This window comes from Leptidea sinapis, chromosome 33 (assembly GCF_905404315.1).
Source record: "Leptidea sinapis chromosome 33, ilLepSina1.1, whole genome shotgun sequence".
Taxonomy (NCBI): domain Eukaryota; kingdom Metazoa; phylum Arthropoda; class Insecta; order Lepidoptera; family Pieridae; genus Leptidea; species Leptidea sinapis.
In genome coordinates, this window is record NC_066297.1 from 5,208,630 (window position 1) to 5,225,373 (window position 16,744).

General features: G+C 33.4%; 1 protein-coding gene and 2 long non-coding RNA genes across 3 annotated transcripts in view; 1 reads left to right on the plus strand and 2 right to left on the minus strand.

Moving 5' to 3' along the window:
- Positions 1–16,744, minus strand: part of LOC126974609 (uncharacterized) — a 40,060-nt gene that overhangs the window by 14,335 nt on the left and 8,981 nt on the right. The window lies entirely within an intron of this gene.
- On the plus strand, positions 838–16,293 carry LOC126974608 (uncharacterized). Its single transcript, XM_050822117.1, has 5 exons — positions 838–981; positions 10,799–10,879; positions 13,128–13,226; positions 14,404–14,483; positions 15,964–16,293. Exons 1-5 carry the CDS (start codon positions 939–941, stop codon positions 16,276–16,278), a joined length of 618 nt encoding a protein of 205 aa, XP_050678074.1. The 5' UTR covers positions 838–938; the 3' UTR covers positions 16,279–16,293.
- LOC126974611 (uncharacterized) lies at positions 5,846–14,012 on the minus strand. Its single transcript, XR_007731552.1, has 3 exons — positions 13,909–14,012; positions 12,876–13,057; positions 5,846–5,990 (listed from the first exon to the last, which is right to left on the minus strand). It is a non-coding gene; the product is annotated as an uncharacterized LOC126974611 (long non-coding RNA).

Consider the following 16,744-nt stretch of genomic DNA (forward strand, 5'->3'; position numbering starts at 1 on the left):
AAAAATAGAACATGATTAGGGGAGGTCTAAAATAGGGAATACAACGATTTTTTTATATTCAAAAAGTAAGAAAATTTACAATTTAAATTTAATTGTAATTGTGTAATGTCTCCCGCTCCCTGCGTTCCGGCCTTTAATGCGTTCCGACCTTTAGTCGACCCTAGCCGAGTTTACAAAACGAGCGTTACAAAGCAGAGCATGATAGGTTAGTTTCATGCAACACCCACAAAATAAAGTCACATAAAGAAGTTATGTGTCATGTTTGTTAATCTGTCTTCTGACCAAGAAGAAAAAATTAAATGACTTCATCTATTTCTAATAATTTTAGCAGACAAGTTTTAGTATGCAAATGACATGTTTTAACTTTTCTATTTCATAGGTTCATAACTCACGGATCTCGCATCAGCTCTTTGTAACAAAATGCAATAAATCTAGTTCTTCATATGCAATAGTAGGTCTTATCTGTACAGAATAAGATACGGAATAGAATGCACTTAGCACTTGTCATTCGATAAAAACTTCAATGGCTTTCTTAGTGAATGGACGCACACATCAATACTTAGACTACAACATTATTGAAGTCAACGTATGCGAAAATAAACTGTATTCGTTGGTAATAACGACGTTTTGATTCCTAAACACATTGTTTACCTCCACCTGATTTTGAATTTCGAATTATAATAATATTAGTCAGACGTGAAAAGTCCTATATAATATTTGAAAATATGCGATTTTGACCCTTATTCCGTTCAGTGATGGTACATTCGACATTGTTACACAATACTAAATCCTTGTCGTAATAGTGAAAGTTGTCTCATGTGTCTGTGGTCAGTTTGGCGGCAAAACTCAGCTGTGATAGTTTGTTTTTTATTCTGTATTACGACAGAGTATGTATTATTTGATAATGTTATAGTTGTGTGATTTAAATGTAACACAAAATGGATACTAGACTGGTTTTATTAATATGTCTACTTTCTTTTGGTGAGTTTTCTAGTAATTTGTGTTACCTGCGACAGTGTGTTATTTATATTGGTATGCCTAATTGGCTGGCATAATTTAGCAGAATGTTAAGTTAATTTTATTTTAATATGTACCTACCTACCAAGTGAGTACTAAATGAGTCTTGTACTATTTTGTATTGGTTTTTACATTGCAAAAATGTGGAACTATATCTTAGTGTTACCACCCTGGACTTTTTAAGGTGCTAGGTCAAGAGCTAAACCAAGCCAGTTTTCAGAAATTTGGATTTAGAAAAAACCTACCAATTTTACCGATAAATATTAGATCATTTTAACGTCTAGATAGACTATGACAGCTGTGAAAACGTCGAAAAAAATTAGAGTTTAGAACTAACCTCCATTTTCAGCAATTCACACACACTAACACAAAGTGTCATACAAATCGCGAGTGTAAGACGTAGCTTGTCACGCACACTAAACTAATATTCCTGGTCTGTTTTAATCGGTTGTCTAACAGCAGGATACTCTATCTAGACGTACTTATAAATTATCTATATATATATCTAAAAATTATCTATTAAGCGCTAAATATTCAACGTATTCCTTTAAACTAAAAATAGCCAATTTAAAATCCATATATAATTTTATGTGAGTATGTATTTTTACAAAAATGCATTTTATTATCAGAGTGCAAGGAAGAGATTATCTTATCATTAACCAAACATTAAAATTCAGTATAACGTGACACAATGTTTTATATGAATGAAAAAATATTGCTAAAAGCATGGGAAAAGCACTAACACATAGCACATAATTAAGTTATGTGGCCTATGGACTTACATCCCGTGCCACTAAATAAATTAAAAAAAAATAAGTTAAGCTCTGAACCCTCTAGATTTAGATATGCCCTAGACTCTCTTTATAAATAAATAAATGTTATACCCTTACAAAAGCATATCATTTTGGCCTCACACGCCCAGACTTGAGAAGAACGGGCCTAATAAACTCAATGGGCTTCTTTCTTTGAAACTGCATTACTAATAGCCTAGGGGCGAACGACATCAAGGTAGAAATATGAATATATATAATATAATATACAACCTCTTGGTTGGCCTTGGCCAATAGGCTTTGTTCAATAAAATGCAACAGCTGTGCCTTTATTGCCTCATCTGCCTAATGCCAAAAACTGCTTGAATTAGTAAAATAAATTAAAAACAAATGTAATAGCACAAAAATCTTTGACTTTAAATTCCCCTTTCTCGTTTCTTTACGCAACAAGCTTTAAAAACCTTGTTGTTAAAAGCTTTTCATTTAATTTTATTCTGAATATTCTTATCAAAAACCACTTTCGCTTGATGCCCATGATATCATGGGATTCCATTTAAACCACCAATCACCAGACTTCAAGAGTTGTGTTGTCGGTCTTTAAAGTGAGACTATGCCACACTAAGCTGGCTAAGCCTGACGGTCCCAAAGGCATATCCTTTTGGGAATGCAGCAGCCGTTAGTTGATTCCAATAAGTACGAGGCATATAGCTTAAACACATGATCGAATTTGGTACGGCCGAACCATCGGGCATATGGCAACAGACATTCACTGGTATATCGCATTGTACATCGAACAAGATTTTAATAAATGTAATAATGCAAGAACATCTCAAGAGTTCAATATAACAACATATTTAGAATGTTTATGGATCTGCCACGTTATTTTAGCACGTTCTTTATGCAGTAATTAGAAAAAAGATTTTTTTCAATTAGAGACCGCATTTTAAAAGTTCCAATATTCTTTTAAATGTAGTGAATAGTTATGAAAATACAATGAATAGACATTGGCTTTTAAAAATGTATTTAATGTGTTACCAACCCTAGAATAATATTTTATTAACATGATGGCTATGGCCTGAAACAAATGATATTATTCAAATTAATATTTCTTTATTGGTACCAAAAGTTATGTTGCATGATATAATTGGTTGGGACATTCTTTTAGGTGACAAAACCTGTGTCAGTAGATCCCGCTCTTCCATATCTATAATCACTAAGTAGGTACCTACTTAACACTAATAAGGTGTGGGTGTGTGTGTATGTGTGCGTTTGTGTGTGTGTGAATGTGTATTGTATATATATATATATTGTGTAATAAGTTTTATAAATAAATAAAGAATAAAGTTCTTAAGAATTTATTATTATTATAAGTACCGACTAGAACGTGCCGAGTACGACACCCGACCAATTGGTGCGTGGCGCCCAACAGGCCGTACCAAATCCGTCCATGTGTTTATGCTATTAGCGGTCTTGCAAATCGCACGGTTTTGTATAGCCAGACATCAACACGGTGCGGATGAAGTTTTGCGTTTTGATAATCATGTCAAATGGGAAATTTATTGAAGTAGGCGTTACTTTGCGGAAATCCATAATTATACAATTAATGATTTAAGTTTTCTTTAGTGTTAATTCCGCCAATATTTGTTTTTAAACATTTCGACACGTGTTTCGCAACTCGAGTCTTGTGCCAAATTTTGGCGAGACAACACGACCTGAGGATGCCTCGTGTAGAGGCGAAAAAAAACTAGTATTAAAAATGCAAATGTAATAATGTAAGCTGTTTGCACATTCGTTGTCAACGGTATAAAAGCACTAAGCTTTTTATCCCGAAATTCATAAAAGCGTGCGATTATCGCGAGATAGCGCGATTACGGCGAAATGAAGCTGTGAAGAAAAGATAAACATATCTCCCAAAATTGTATAAACTTTGGATTATTTGTGAAATCCAAGATGGCTGCAGCGCAAAATCAACAGTAAAAAATTAATAAAAATAATAATAATATTATTAAAATAATTATAATCATCAGTGTAACAATATGGATATGGTTTCCAAGGGTCTCAGAGTTACATAGAACGAATATAGAATCATTTTTAATATCCAAAATGGCCGCTGCGCAAAATTATATTATAATTAATTATATAATATGGTAATGGTAGACGAGAAAATAATTTATAACCATTTTACTTGTAGGGGTACATAGCTACTGAAACAAAAAATTTTCAATAATTCATATTTTGGTCAATATTTTCAAATCCTATTTATTTGATCAAATCATTTTCACCTTTACCACACAAACGTTTTTAACAATTCTTTTGAATCGGGTACCTATCACATTAGTCTTGTACATTTTCTGGGATCAAGTACTAAGTACTATAATAAATCGACTTAATCGAGTAGTCGATTATGATTTTAATAGTATTTTCTTTGATTAAAGCGTGTGTTAAATCTAATGTAAAAACGACCTAATCCTTTGAAGTGTTTTATTTAATAGGAAGTTTATGTATGCCCCTCGTGCTAATATTATGATTATCGCAGTTTCTAGCATATTCATTGAACTTATGAACATTCACGGACTAGTAAAAAAAATTAGGACTCCGTGTCACACCTTACATAACAGTGATAGCACTATAAAACAAGCCGATTAACATGTAAATAAATAGCTCCACGCACACACTTGCACTACTACAGGCCGATATGCGGCCATTATGAGAATTGTCATCGTCTGTGACAGATCAGTTTGCGTCTCAATAAAATATTTTAGAAATGCCGTCGTGCGTTGTGAAAAAGTGTAAAAACGTTACTTTATAAGTATTTGTGGCCATATATGATTATTTAAACGAGAAAAAATTGTGTAACTAGTATCCCCCGTAACCTCACACACACTAGCATAACGGTGCTTCACTTGCTAATTTCACGGCGCGGAGTCCTTTTTTTACTCGTCGGTGTGAACATTATCAAGAGTATATTGAGATGCAGCTGTCTAAATGTTTATTTCTTTAAATTTTTCTGTTAATGATTCTTTAGCCCCATTGCCCTATATCTCCACGCTTTCATTAAGGATCTCGAAAGTAATATTAACTGCATTTTTCTCACTTTAACATTTGCCCTTTCCATTAGTATACCATTACCTCACTTCGAAACAGTGTCGCGTTACGTAACAAAATTTAGTAACATTACTTCTAGGTAATTATTACAAGCTGGTTATGTCATTAGTTATTAGGGTTGTCAACTGTTTCTGTAAGAATTATAGTATCTTAATTCAGAGAAGCTTAAGCAACTGGCTTATAAATAACAGTGGGAGGCACCTTTGCACAGGATCCCGGCTAGATTATGGGTACTATGACGGCGCCTATTTCTGCCGTGAAGCAGTAATGTGTAAACATTACTGTGTTTCGGTCTGAAGGGCAACGTAGCTAGTGTAATTACTGGGCAAATGAGACTTTACTCCTTATGTCTCAAGGTGACGAGCGCAATTGGGTTTTTGAAAAAAAAAATTATTGATTTTTTTATGTATTTTAAAACATTATTATTAATAATATTGATATTTAATGCAAAAAACTTAAAAAAAAATTTTTTTCAATTAATTATAAACAATTAAAAATTGATGAAATTTAAATAAAAATCACGTGACTATAAACGCGCCATGATTGGTCACCATAGTTGTGACGTCATAATGATATAGCTATTTAATAACAGTACAGCGTTTACGGCTATTACACGTGTCTAGACAATAATATTAAAAATTTATTGCTAAAATACGAGTTGTTAGTTGGTTTCGATTAGCTATGTGTGATAAAGGATTTATTAAGGCAAAGTCTGATAATATTCCTGATGTTGATATATTTATGATCACCGATTTTTTAAAAAATGACGTTCGGTTTAATTCTGCTGAAGTTCGAGGTGCCAAGGCATCAAGGTAAGTTTGTTAAAAAATAATATAATAAATGAAAATATTTAATTATTTATTCTCCATTACATTAAATATAATTATTTATTTAAATATTTTCTGAAGATTCATTTAAAATTTCTTGAATGATTTGTTGTCTCCGTCGTTTTTCTGCAGCTGGTCTAAGAACCGTTGTAGTGCCTTGTCTTTTACGATTAGGTTGACAGTCAAACTTGTGTGGTACCACATCAATTTTAATCTTTGCTTTACCTCCCATCGTTGTATAATAAATGTAATTTTCCATGTCATCTTTCAACTAAAAAAAAAAACAGAAATCATAAGAATTATTTATATGTTATTATAACAACAGAAAAACCACCATAACATAAAATTTAAAAAATTTCATACTATTGTCAAATACATAACTTCGAACGTTATAAAATTATAAATATATCAAATTGAATCCCAATCATTAGATAAAGATACATAAATTTATTATTTAAGCACTTTAATTTATCAATAAAAAATTTTTTTAGTGCTATGATTTTAAAGGTTATGATTTGGAGTCCAGTTAAAAAAATTTATTTACTGAACTTTACTTAAATATATAATAATTATTTGATTTATATACTTAGATAAATAATAATTAATAAAAATGGTATTAAGAAATACATCGAAATGATCTTCACAACAAAAAAAAATCGATTTTGTTTGGGGATTATCACGGTGCACTGCTTGAAACCATTTATTTCGACGTTTGTCATCTTGGGGAACATTTAAAAACATTTTATCAGGAGTTGCCTTTGTAGTATTCTTACATAATGGTACAAAACAAGAACGATAACTTTTGAGGTTCGACATTTTTAATATAAATTTAAATATTTAATAATGACAACAAAATTAAATAGATCAAAACACTGTATTTATTATTTTTCTATCAACTGCAATGAGTGAAAACTAACATTATGACGTCACACGCGCTCGGGTTTGTTCGGGAGTTGTCGGCGTGTCTTCGGTACTGGATTCAAATTTTATTTTTATTTTGAAATAACTTGAATTATTGCGAAAAAAAAAAAGTTTTGTTATAAAACTAATATATAATCTTTCCATTTATCACAAAAAAAAATTTTTTTCAAAAACCCAATTGTAGTGCCGCTCAGACTTTTTGGGTTTTTCAAGAATCCTGAGCGGCACTGCATTGCAATGGGCAGGGCGTAACTACTACGATCAGCTGAACGTCCTGCTAGTTTTACTTACTGATACTTTTTTTTATGACAGTAAGGGACGAGTCCTTAATGTCATATAAAAAACGGTATATGTATTCGTATGGGAGAGTAAGTCTCTTCGTAACGTAACGCGTTACGGCGCCGGTCTGTTTGGCTTCCCTTTCTCTCACGCATACGGCAGCGGCAGGTAGGGTCCTCCTCTCTCTCTCTAACCAAATGTTATTATTATTTGGAGAGGGTGGCTGTTTGTCCACCTCTAATGAGTCCTAGTAACACCGCGTCCAGAATTGAACTATTGTGTTCGCCCCTCATACTTATAGCTCGTCGACAAGCCCTGCCGCCTTTACGAACCGCAGTATCTTCTTGACACGAGTATTACAAACAGCATCTGGGAGTAGGGTGTAGTCGCCAAGGATGGTGTGACGCTTATGCATTACTTGGCCACATGTTATGTAAAACTAAAATACCGCGTTGCGTACTAAAAATTTATAAAAATAATACTGCAAGAAATAAGAAAGACACTGGGATCAGAAATCATCAGTTAGTATGTTATATTTTATTAATTTCAATGTCAAATAACACGAAGCATGTGTTACAAAATTTTAATGATGCCATTGAGTGTCCAAGATGCCTTAATAAAAAAGTTATTGTTCTTAGGTAGTGCGGTATCTAGTTGATGCGAAGCGGAGACCAATTCTTAATGTAATATTATAATATGTCACAAGAAACCTGTCCAGAAGAGAATGGAGGCTAAATGTGTCATTAATAAATGTATAACCTTCATTACGTATATTTAATTAGGCACTTTTTGTAGGAACTTACTGAGTTCCGGTTCAATTTAAATTATCATTCTGTTGTGAGATATTTTTTATTGGGATATTATAGGTTAATCTTACTGGACATTATCTTTAAATATAAAATTGTCATGTCACTGTGTTTGTCCGCGATGATTTCCTTCTCAAACTTCCCAACCGATTTTAATAAAATTTTGCACAGTTTCCAATCCAATTAGAGAGATAGGATAGTAGTTAATTTGTTTAGTGACCCTTCATATTTTTTTTGGAATAAGTAAATTAATTTTACTTTTACAAAATATATGAGACCAGCGCAGCGGACCCGACAGACGTTGTGCTGTACACATGTGTTATTTTTGAAAAATCGGTTCAGACGTTAGGAGATCACTAACATAAGCAGGAGAATTATATGTCCACTCTATTGAGAATCTAAACCAATCTCAAATTCTCTGGAACACTTAAAAAATTATCAAAACCGGTCCATTTAGAAGGTAGTTCAATTGTGAATCTAAACAATCCTTGAATCCACTTGAACACACACAGATAATTTCATTCAGTTCGGTCCAGCCGTTTAGGAGGAGTCCACTGTCAACACACGTACAGAAGAATTATATATATTAAGATGTATAAATGAAAAAAGCGCGTACACCTTCCTTAAAGGCCGGCAACGCTCCTGTGATTCCTCTGGTGTTGCAAGAGATTGTGGGCGGCGGTGATCACTTAACAACAGGTGATCCGTACGCTCGTTTGTCCTCCTATTCCATAAAAAATGAGTACCGCGGCCAAAAGGTTACTTAATTTTTGATGCATGCAAGACGGTTGACCGTCCTTGGCAAACTGAGGGGTGGGGGACTGGAGGCTTTATTCTCGCGTCTCACCAGAGGCACTAGTGATGTGCCGCAATTGAGGAATTAAATGTAAATTTTACATCGGATACATTGATTCCGTTGATTGACGCCAAATTTAATTTGAAAATGTGTAGCATTCGCACTGTATCAACAACAAGATCAAAAACAGTAATTGAGGTAAACATTCGAAAGATATATGAAGACTACAGGGGAAAAACAATGAATGTCAATTGTTAGTTAATTTACATAAACTCAAAATAAAACTAATGAAAGTCTATATTTTTTTGTCTAAATTGTTTAAAACAATTTTTTTATGTCCATTTTATCAGGATTATTATATGATTCAATATTAAACTAAAAATAAGTGAAATATAACAAGAAATTCTTAGATAGTTTTGTTAAACTTTAAAAGAGTCACACAGAAAAGTGCAAGTACAATGATGGTCAATGACATTCACTGTTGTTGCAATTTTTTGATCACAAAATGTTCTTGATAAAAATCCTCTATCTTCTTATGGTTAAAGTACTCTCTACTTGTGAAGCGACAATTCATTTAAAACTGGATTAATATACACGCATAACCATCAAACATTCCGCGCCATCCGTCAGACTTCAGTCAATGGCGCCCGGGCCCCTGCCCGCCCGACGTCCTGACGTCATGATGACAGCCCTGGCTGTCAAAGTTGACATTCCATATTTTTGCATTTTCGCGCGCGGACGTTCACGATTCTTGACAAGTACAAACAAGCAATTATTTGGCTGTAACTGTGACATCGACGATTGTTGTTTCCTAATTTTTTGCTGAGGTTTGGGTACACAGAAATGCCGCTAGATGGCATTATTAGTTAATTTTTTATTTTTTACTGACATTCCTTGTTTTCCCCCTGTACTCTTCATATGAACTATAAGTACTTATTTCTTACTTTAGTTACTACGTGTATCATCTTTCGAAAATGTAAGCTCTGAGTCTGAGTAAATTTATACGAATAAAATGTAAAATAATTATCAAACTTTGTACCGAAATGATCATTACTAAAACCTTAAATTATCCTCTTCCTGAAATTTTAAATTTGCCTCATTATCTTGAAACCAAAGCTTTTGAAAGTTTCACTTCTACCTCGTGTGAATAATTGCACACATGTTTTTTATGGTAGTTTATAATAATAATACTAAAGAAATAAATCATTTATTTTCAGGCATTTTATACCCATAAATATACAAACAATCTTAACTTAAATGACATTATACTTTGATTTTAATTAAATTACATATAAAAAATAAAAGTTAATATATTATGTCATAATTACAATTAAAAAAGAAAATAATTAAATTATAGAAATAAAAATTATGTAAATTAATATAGGCTTATACAATTCAGTGATGTTTAATTTTATTCCAGTTCCTACATTATTAAAAAATATATATTATGTCAAATATATAATATAAATAAATTTTCACATGTCACAAATATCATATTTACAACAGCAGTTTATGGTAGCAGTAAACTTGAGAGACAGGATATCTATCTAATTAATAAATTATTAATTCTCAAAGTTGGGCTTTTACGGTGTCTCAAGAATACCAGCGTTGACAATTAAAGTTTATGTAAGCTTTTTGTACTTAATTAACAATTAAAATATTAAGATATCTTATATCTTTAAACGAGCAATTCTTGTATATATATATATATATATATATATAATCTGAATCTCGGAAACGGCTCCAACGATTTTCATAAAATTAAGTATGCAGGGGATTTCGGGGGTGATAAATCGATCTAGCTAGGTTTCAATTTAAAAAAAAATGGTTTTATCCATGTTTGAATGAGAAACAGCTACAATAACATTAGAATACAAAGGTAAATTTCGCCACTATATACAAGACTATTAGAGCTCAGATGGGACATTGGGTGATCCGGAAAGCAGAAGACCCCGGTTCGAATCCAGATGTCCTATTAGTTGTTTTTTTGTTCAAGTTTTGTACATTCTTAAAAATCCGAGCAAGGCTCGGTCGTCCGGATATTATATATTAATATGAAACATTAGTACGTCAGTTATTCTTCAGTGTCCAATGGCTAATGTTTATTTAACTAACAGCATATGCTGGGAGAGTTTCTTGCGCCGCATCTTCTCTCTCAGAGCGCCATTTGTTTCCGAAGCGGTAGTAGTATCTAGTAGTTATTAGAAATGACATCAAAAATAATTCTAAAGGAATCAATTTTGAGAAAATAAATGCCTTTTTATGCCTTTTTTTTAGCATCCTGCTCAATCATCATTCCTGAAGAGTTACCATCTCTTCTCTCCGTGGCGTACTCAAACATTCCGCCGATTAAAAAAGGTAAGTTACATTACGCTAATAAAATAGTTAATAAATAGTCTTTAGAAGTTTAAATTAATAGATATAAATAATTACTACAAAATAAAAGTGAATCATACTCGGTATATGTTTTACCAAAAATCGAAAATAGTCATATTTAATAACAGTATAAATAAAAAGGTAATAAAAAAAAACTATACAATTTGAAACGTATTTTGATTTCTTACGCTTACAAATTAATTATCTTTTTTGTTTTTAATTTTCGTATTTCCTCAATTGAATTAGACCTAAAACAAATATTTTGTGTATGGATCTACATTTTAACATGATAATTCGAAATATTTGTATGTTTAATCATTGTATTTATGGTGTAAATATGTTGAAGAACCAATAAATAAATAAATAGATTCAAAAAAATGTTTCTTTATAGTACCTACACATTCTTGCTCTTAATAGTGATTTTCATTATTATAACACTAGAAATAAGTGATTTCTTGTAACTAATTCTAGTAGGCTTCATAAGATACATAATAGCTTTAAGGGTAAATGTATACACTTCTATAATAAAGTCCCAGCCACTGTTCAGGCATTATCTATAAATAAATTTAAATGTTTTATAAAAAATGGCTCTGTCGTAAATCCTATTACTCCACTGCTGAATATCTAAATGATCGGACAGCCTGGGACTAGATTGTGATTATTTTATAGCGATAGAAATGAATGTACAATCTATACTAATATTATAAAGCTGCAGTGTTTGTTTGTTTGTTTGAACGCGCTAATCTCTGGTACTACTGGTCCGATTTGAATGATTCTTTCAGTGTTGGGTAGTCCATTTATCGAGGAAGGCTATAGGCTATGTTTTTTTTTTCAAAATTAGGGGTCCGTAATAAAATTGCTATTTTGTAACACAAGGTGTAAAATCGAAAACCTATTTTAGCGTGCGCTGCAAAAACTATTGACAATAAAACAAAATGAGTACAGGCTATAATTACTTACTTATTATTACTTATAAAAACTATTGCGTGAATTATACTTTATATGGCAAAACAACGTTTGCGGGGTCAGCTAGTATTGTATATTTTTATTGAAAAGAGCGCAAAAAAAGAATGCTTGGAGCGCCATTTGTTTCCGAAGCGGTAGTAGTATCTAGTAGTTATTAGAAATGACATCAAAAAGGAATCAATTTTGGGAAAATAAATGCCTTTTATGCCTTGGAAACTGCGTATTATTTCGTAACTTGTTCTTCATTTGTTTTTTGTTAACTGTATGCATTTAAATCGACTTCACTCACGATTTATCAGTAGTGGTACTCACTAGTTCCGGACAACGATTCGTCCTTCTCAAGGATTGTCACTTTGCGGTCGCGTCATGTCTAGCACTGCAAATTTGCGCTTATAGCGGCGCTTTATAGGAGCTCTTCAAATTTTTAAAAGTTTCGTGAGACTTAATTAATATATTATTTATAATAATAATAATATTGACACACTTTTTACACAAATTATCTTGTCCCAAGTTAGGCATATATAGCCTGTGTTATGGGTTGCAAGACAACGATATATTTAATAAAATATACTAACTTAAACATAGATAAATACATATAAATAACCATGACTCGGAAACAAACTTCCATATTCATCATATAAATGCTTGCACCTACCGGGATTCGAACCCGGGACTTAGTTGGCCCTAGCTTAGTAGGTAGGATCGCTAACCACTCGGCTATACAGTCGTCAAATCTATAGAATAAAATATCTCTTTAAGTTGGCTTTACATGCGATTAAGCGGTGTTGGTACCGATTGGTTTTAAAATAGAGGCTGCCAGCTGCCACCGTTATACATATATTATGCTCTTTAAGGCCTGGAACTAAACCTGGAACTGGTTTTTGAACCGTTTACGTCTAGATTTACAGCTGTGAAAACGTCGAAAAAAGGTTGACAGTTAACTTCTATTTTGAGCAATGCACGCACACTAACACAAAGTGACATAGAAATCGCGAGTAATAAAGTAATAAACCTGGCCTGTTTCCATCGCTTGTGTAGCAATAAGATTGATAGTTCTTCCCTGACTTCCTGCCCGACGCCCACCTTGCTCCCGCTCTCGCCCGCACTCACACCGCACGCCGATCACACCCGAGCTAAGACGAATACCAAATCATCTTCGTATTCACTTCTTGTGCTTCAAGTCTTGCTTCGCTTCTGGAAGACAATCCATAACAGATATCCTTTCAGTATGTTTACTTATACTAATATGAAGTTTTTTTTTCAGGCACTGATTCCCGTGTCGGGTTTGGGTTCGCGTTTGGCAACCACGCTGATTTTCAAGTGCTTCTGGAGTTAGGACCGCAGACAAATACGTTGAATCTAAGTAAGTGATAATTTTATGCGTTACTGGAAGTTCATCATACATTTTATTTATTTATTTACAATTAGGTACAATAACTTTCGATCGTTCAGGAAGCTCCGTAAAAATTTACTCGTCCCATATACCACAGTGTCAGGCGAAGGTTTTCAACCAGGGATTATTATTAAGGCAGTTAAGTCCTCGAATAGCGACCACGTACTGGAATACGTAGTGTTTTTTTTTTTTTTTATTTTTTTTTATGACAAAGTGGACAAACGAGCGTACGGGTCACCTGGTGTTAAGTGATCACCGCCGCCCACATTCTCTTGCAACTCCAGAGGAATCACAAGAGCGTTGCCGGCCTTTAAGGAAGGTGTACGCGCTTTTTTTGAAGGTACCCATGTCGTATCGTCCCGGAAACACCGCGAATGGATACCCCAAAATGCGCCGATCATCCGGTCAAGATCGCCGGAATAGGTTGGCTGAGGACAACGCAGGACCGGTCATCATGGAGATCTTTGGGGGAGGCAGAAATGTTGATGATGCACAACAACAGATAATAGGATAACACTACTTCGTAGGACCCTGCATCTGGCAACTCTGCTTTTTGGTCTAATAAAAACCCAAAAGCCAAGCTCTAAGTCTATACTTATCTAGTAAATAGCATTTCGTACTAGATTTCTATGTAATAAAGGCTTATACATACCAAATTACAAAACAGCAGCATTCAAGGGTAGCTTCAAGTACTCGGCGACAAAATGTTGGAGTAATATTCCACCACCAATTCACTACTTATGTTCGGAACCTTCTAAAACATTATAAATTACTCTTATTAAACTATCAAAGGAACTTGTCGTTTGGTGCCAGAGTCGTTCTTTCCTATTTCTTATGACAATAAGAGGAGAGACAAGTAATTGTACGTCCTGACCATTACAATGAAATGCCGCTCAGGATTCTTGAAAAACCCAAAAATTTTGAGCGGCACCACATATTGCGCTCGTCACCTTGAGACATAAGATGTTAAGTCTCATTTGCCCAGTAATTTCACTAGCTACGGCACCCTTCAGACCAAAATACAATAAATAGTTGTGGCATCCATAATCTAACCGACATCCTGTGCAAAAGAGCCTCCCACTGGTATACTGTATTGTACTGTTGTACTGGTATATAATATTAAACAACAAATGATAATGTATTTCAGCCGGACAATCATTCCCCACCAACACGAAACGACAAGCGCCAAATGTTGCTCCAGAGAAGATAAATAAGAACAAAGAAAAGGTAATATGTATAAAAGGTAACTTGTAAGAGTAGAAAGTTAAGAATTCCACCTTCGCCGACACACCACAAATTAGGATATCATCCCCACCATCTGGACGTGTTCCTCTACAGTGCAGTTTTCAAGGAACTTTCTTCCATTTACAACCAACAGTGGAATGAGCTTTATTGTGGGGTTTTTCCAGGACGTGACATGGGCCGTGATTCTACTTGTATTGCAAGAGAATGTGGGCAGCGGTGATCACTTAACATGAAGTGACCCGTAACAGAGTAAAATAAAAACTTTTGTTAGGTGCAGGGTTCGAACCCACGCTCTTTCTCTCGGGAACCAAATCTTAATTCTGGCGCCAACAAGCGGCTAACCTTACTTCAAAGCACTAGTTGAAATTAATGATTCAACTTCACTCTTATTACACAGCCGCGGTAATGCGACTGGCTCTGTCGTAAATCCTACTACTGCACAGCTGAATGTCTAAGTGATCGGTCAGCCTGGGACTAGATTATGATTATTTTATGGCAATATCAATGACAGTACCATATTGTATATTTAATAAAAAGAGCGCAAATAAGAATGCGGGGAGAGTTTCTTAAATAAACAGCAGAGGGCTAAAGATACTCATAGGCTAACATAACATTACAGAAACTTTACTAGCTAATATAACAATTACTCTGAGTAATGGACCTCTATGACCGCATTATATATTCAAATTCAAATTTTCAAATTCAAAAACACTTTATTCATGTAGGTCACAGAAATGACACTTATGAATGTCAAAAAAAAAATATAAAAATATTGTTTCTTATTGAATTTACCGCTACTTCGTAAAGGGTTGAGCTAATGAGAAGAAGTAGCAAGAAATACTCAAAGCTCAAAGGTTATTAAAGTGAGACTTTTATTACATCACCTCAAATCTTATGACTATGTTAGCTGACCCAGCAAACGTTGTATTGCCGATATTAAGATCGCGATACAAAAGTAACTGTTGATTGTAGATGGGTGAAAATTTTTTTGTATTACAAAAAAATTTTAAGTTGTATGTATTTTTTAATGCTGACTCATAATCAACCAAATTTAAAAAAAAAAGTCAAAAAAATTAATAACAAAAATTTGGCGGGGATCATCCTTAACATTTAGGGGGATCAAAAATAGATGTTGTCCGATTATCACACCTACCCAATATGCACTCAAAATTTAATGAGAATCGGTCAAGCCATTTCGAAGGAGTTTAACTACAAACACCGCGACATGAGAATTTTATATATTAGATTTCCTCGTCACCATTGAAGACACCTTTGATAATATCGAAATTGCATAAGATCACAACGTCTAAGAAATAATTACAATACAAAACTCAATGCAAAATTTCCTATTCGTAACAATATGTCCGCAAAAGAAATTAAAACTACTGTATTTACATGCATTTGTCATGCAAGCAGTCGATGAATTTTAATTCCTTCCTTACATTACTGGTATTATTTTCAGTTCTTTCAAACTGACGCTGGAAAATACTTACAAAACTGGGCGCAACGGATGAAGAACCAAAAACCAACAAAGAAGCCTATCAAAGAAGATTTTGTAAATCTAGAAGAGTCTATGGTTGAACTTGTAAAGAACGACAAAGGGGAGTATGAAATACACCAACCGAAGCCGGACAATATGCCTAAATACGTGCTAGATAACTTGAAGAAGTTGTACGGGGAGAAGAAAGAAGAGGCGATTAAAATGACAGAGCAGAAGAGGAGCGAAGAAGAGATAAAGAAGATAACGGAAGATTTATCTAATGTTGATTTAGATTAAATGTGGTTAATGGTTTTCAGAGTTTATTTAATTTTGTACTATTTGAATCTTTTTATTTATTTATTTAATACAAATAAATAAACACACAACAGAACTTACATTATTAGCAAAAAAAACTATGAGCTAAATACAAGATAGGCTGCAACTCTACGAGAGTGTGTTATCAGAATTGAATAACTATTAAAATACAATAATAATAGCGATTTTGAAACTAGCTTTATGTAATGTAATGTAATTATAAAAGAAAAAGAGAGAGAAAATATATATTTGTACAAATAGACGTGAACCATTATGGAAAAATATACCCTATATTAAGATTATTTTTAATAATTTAAACTAATTAAGAAATTTATACACACTTGATTTTCATTTCCAAACAGATGAACATGACTTTGCTGTTATATATAGTTTATAAGTTAACTTTATGTTGGGAAAGATTAGCTCGGGGAAGCATCAAAAAGGGCCA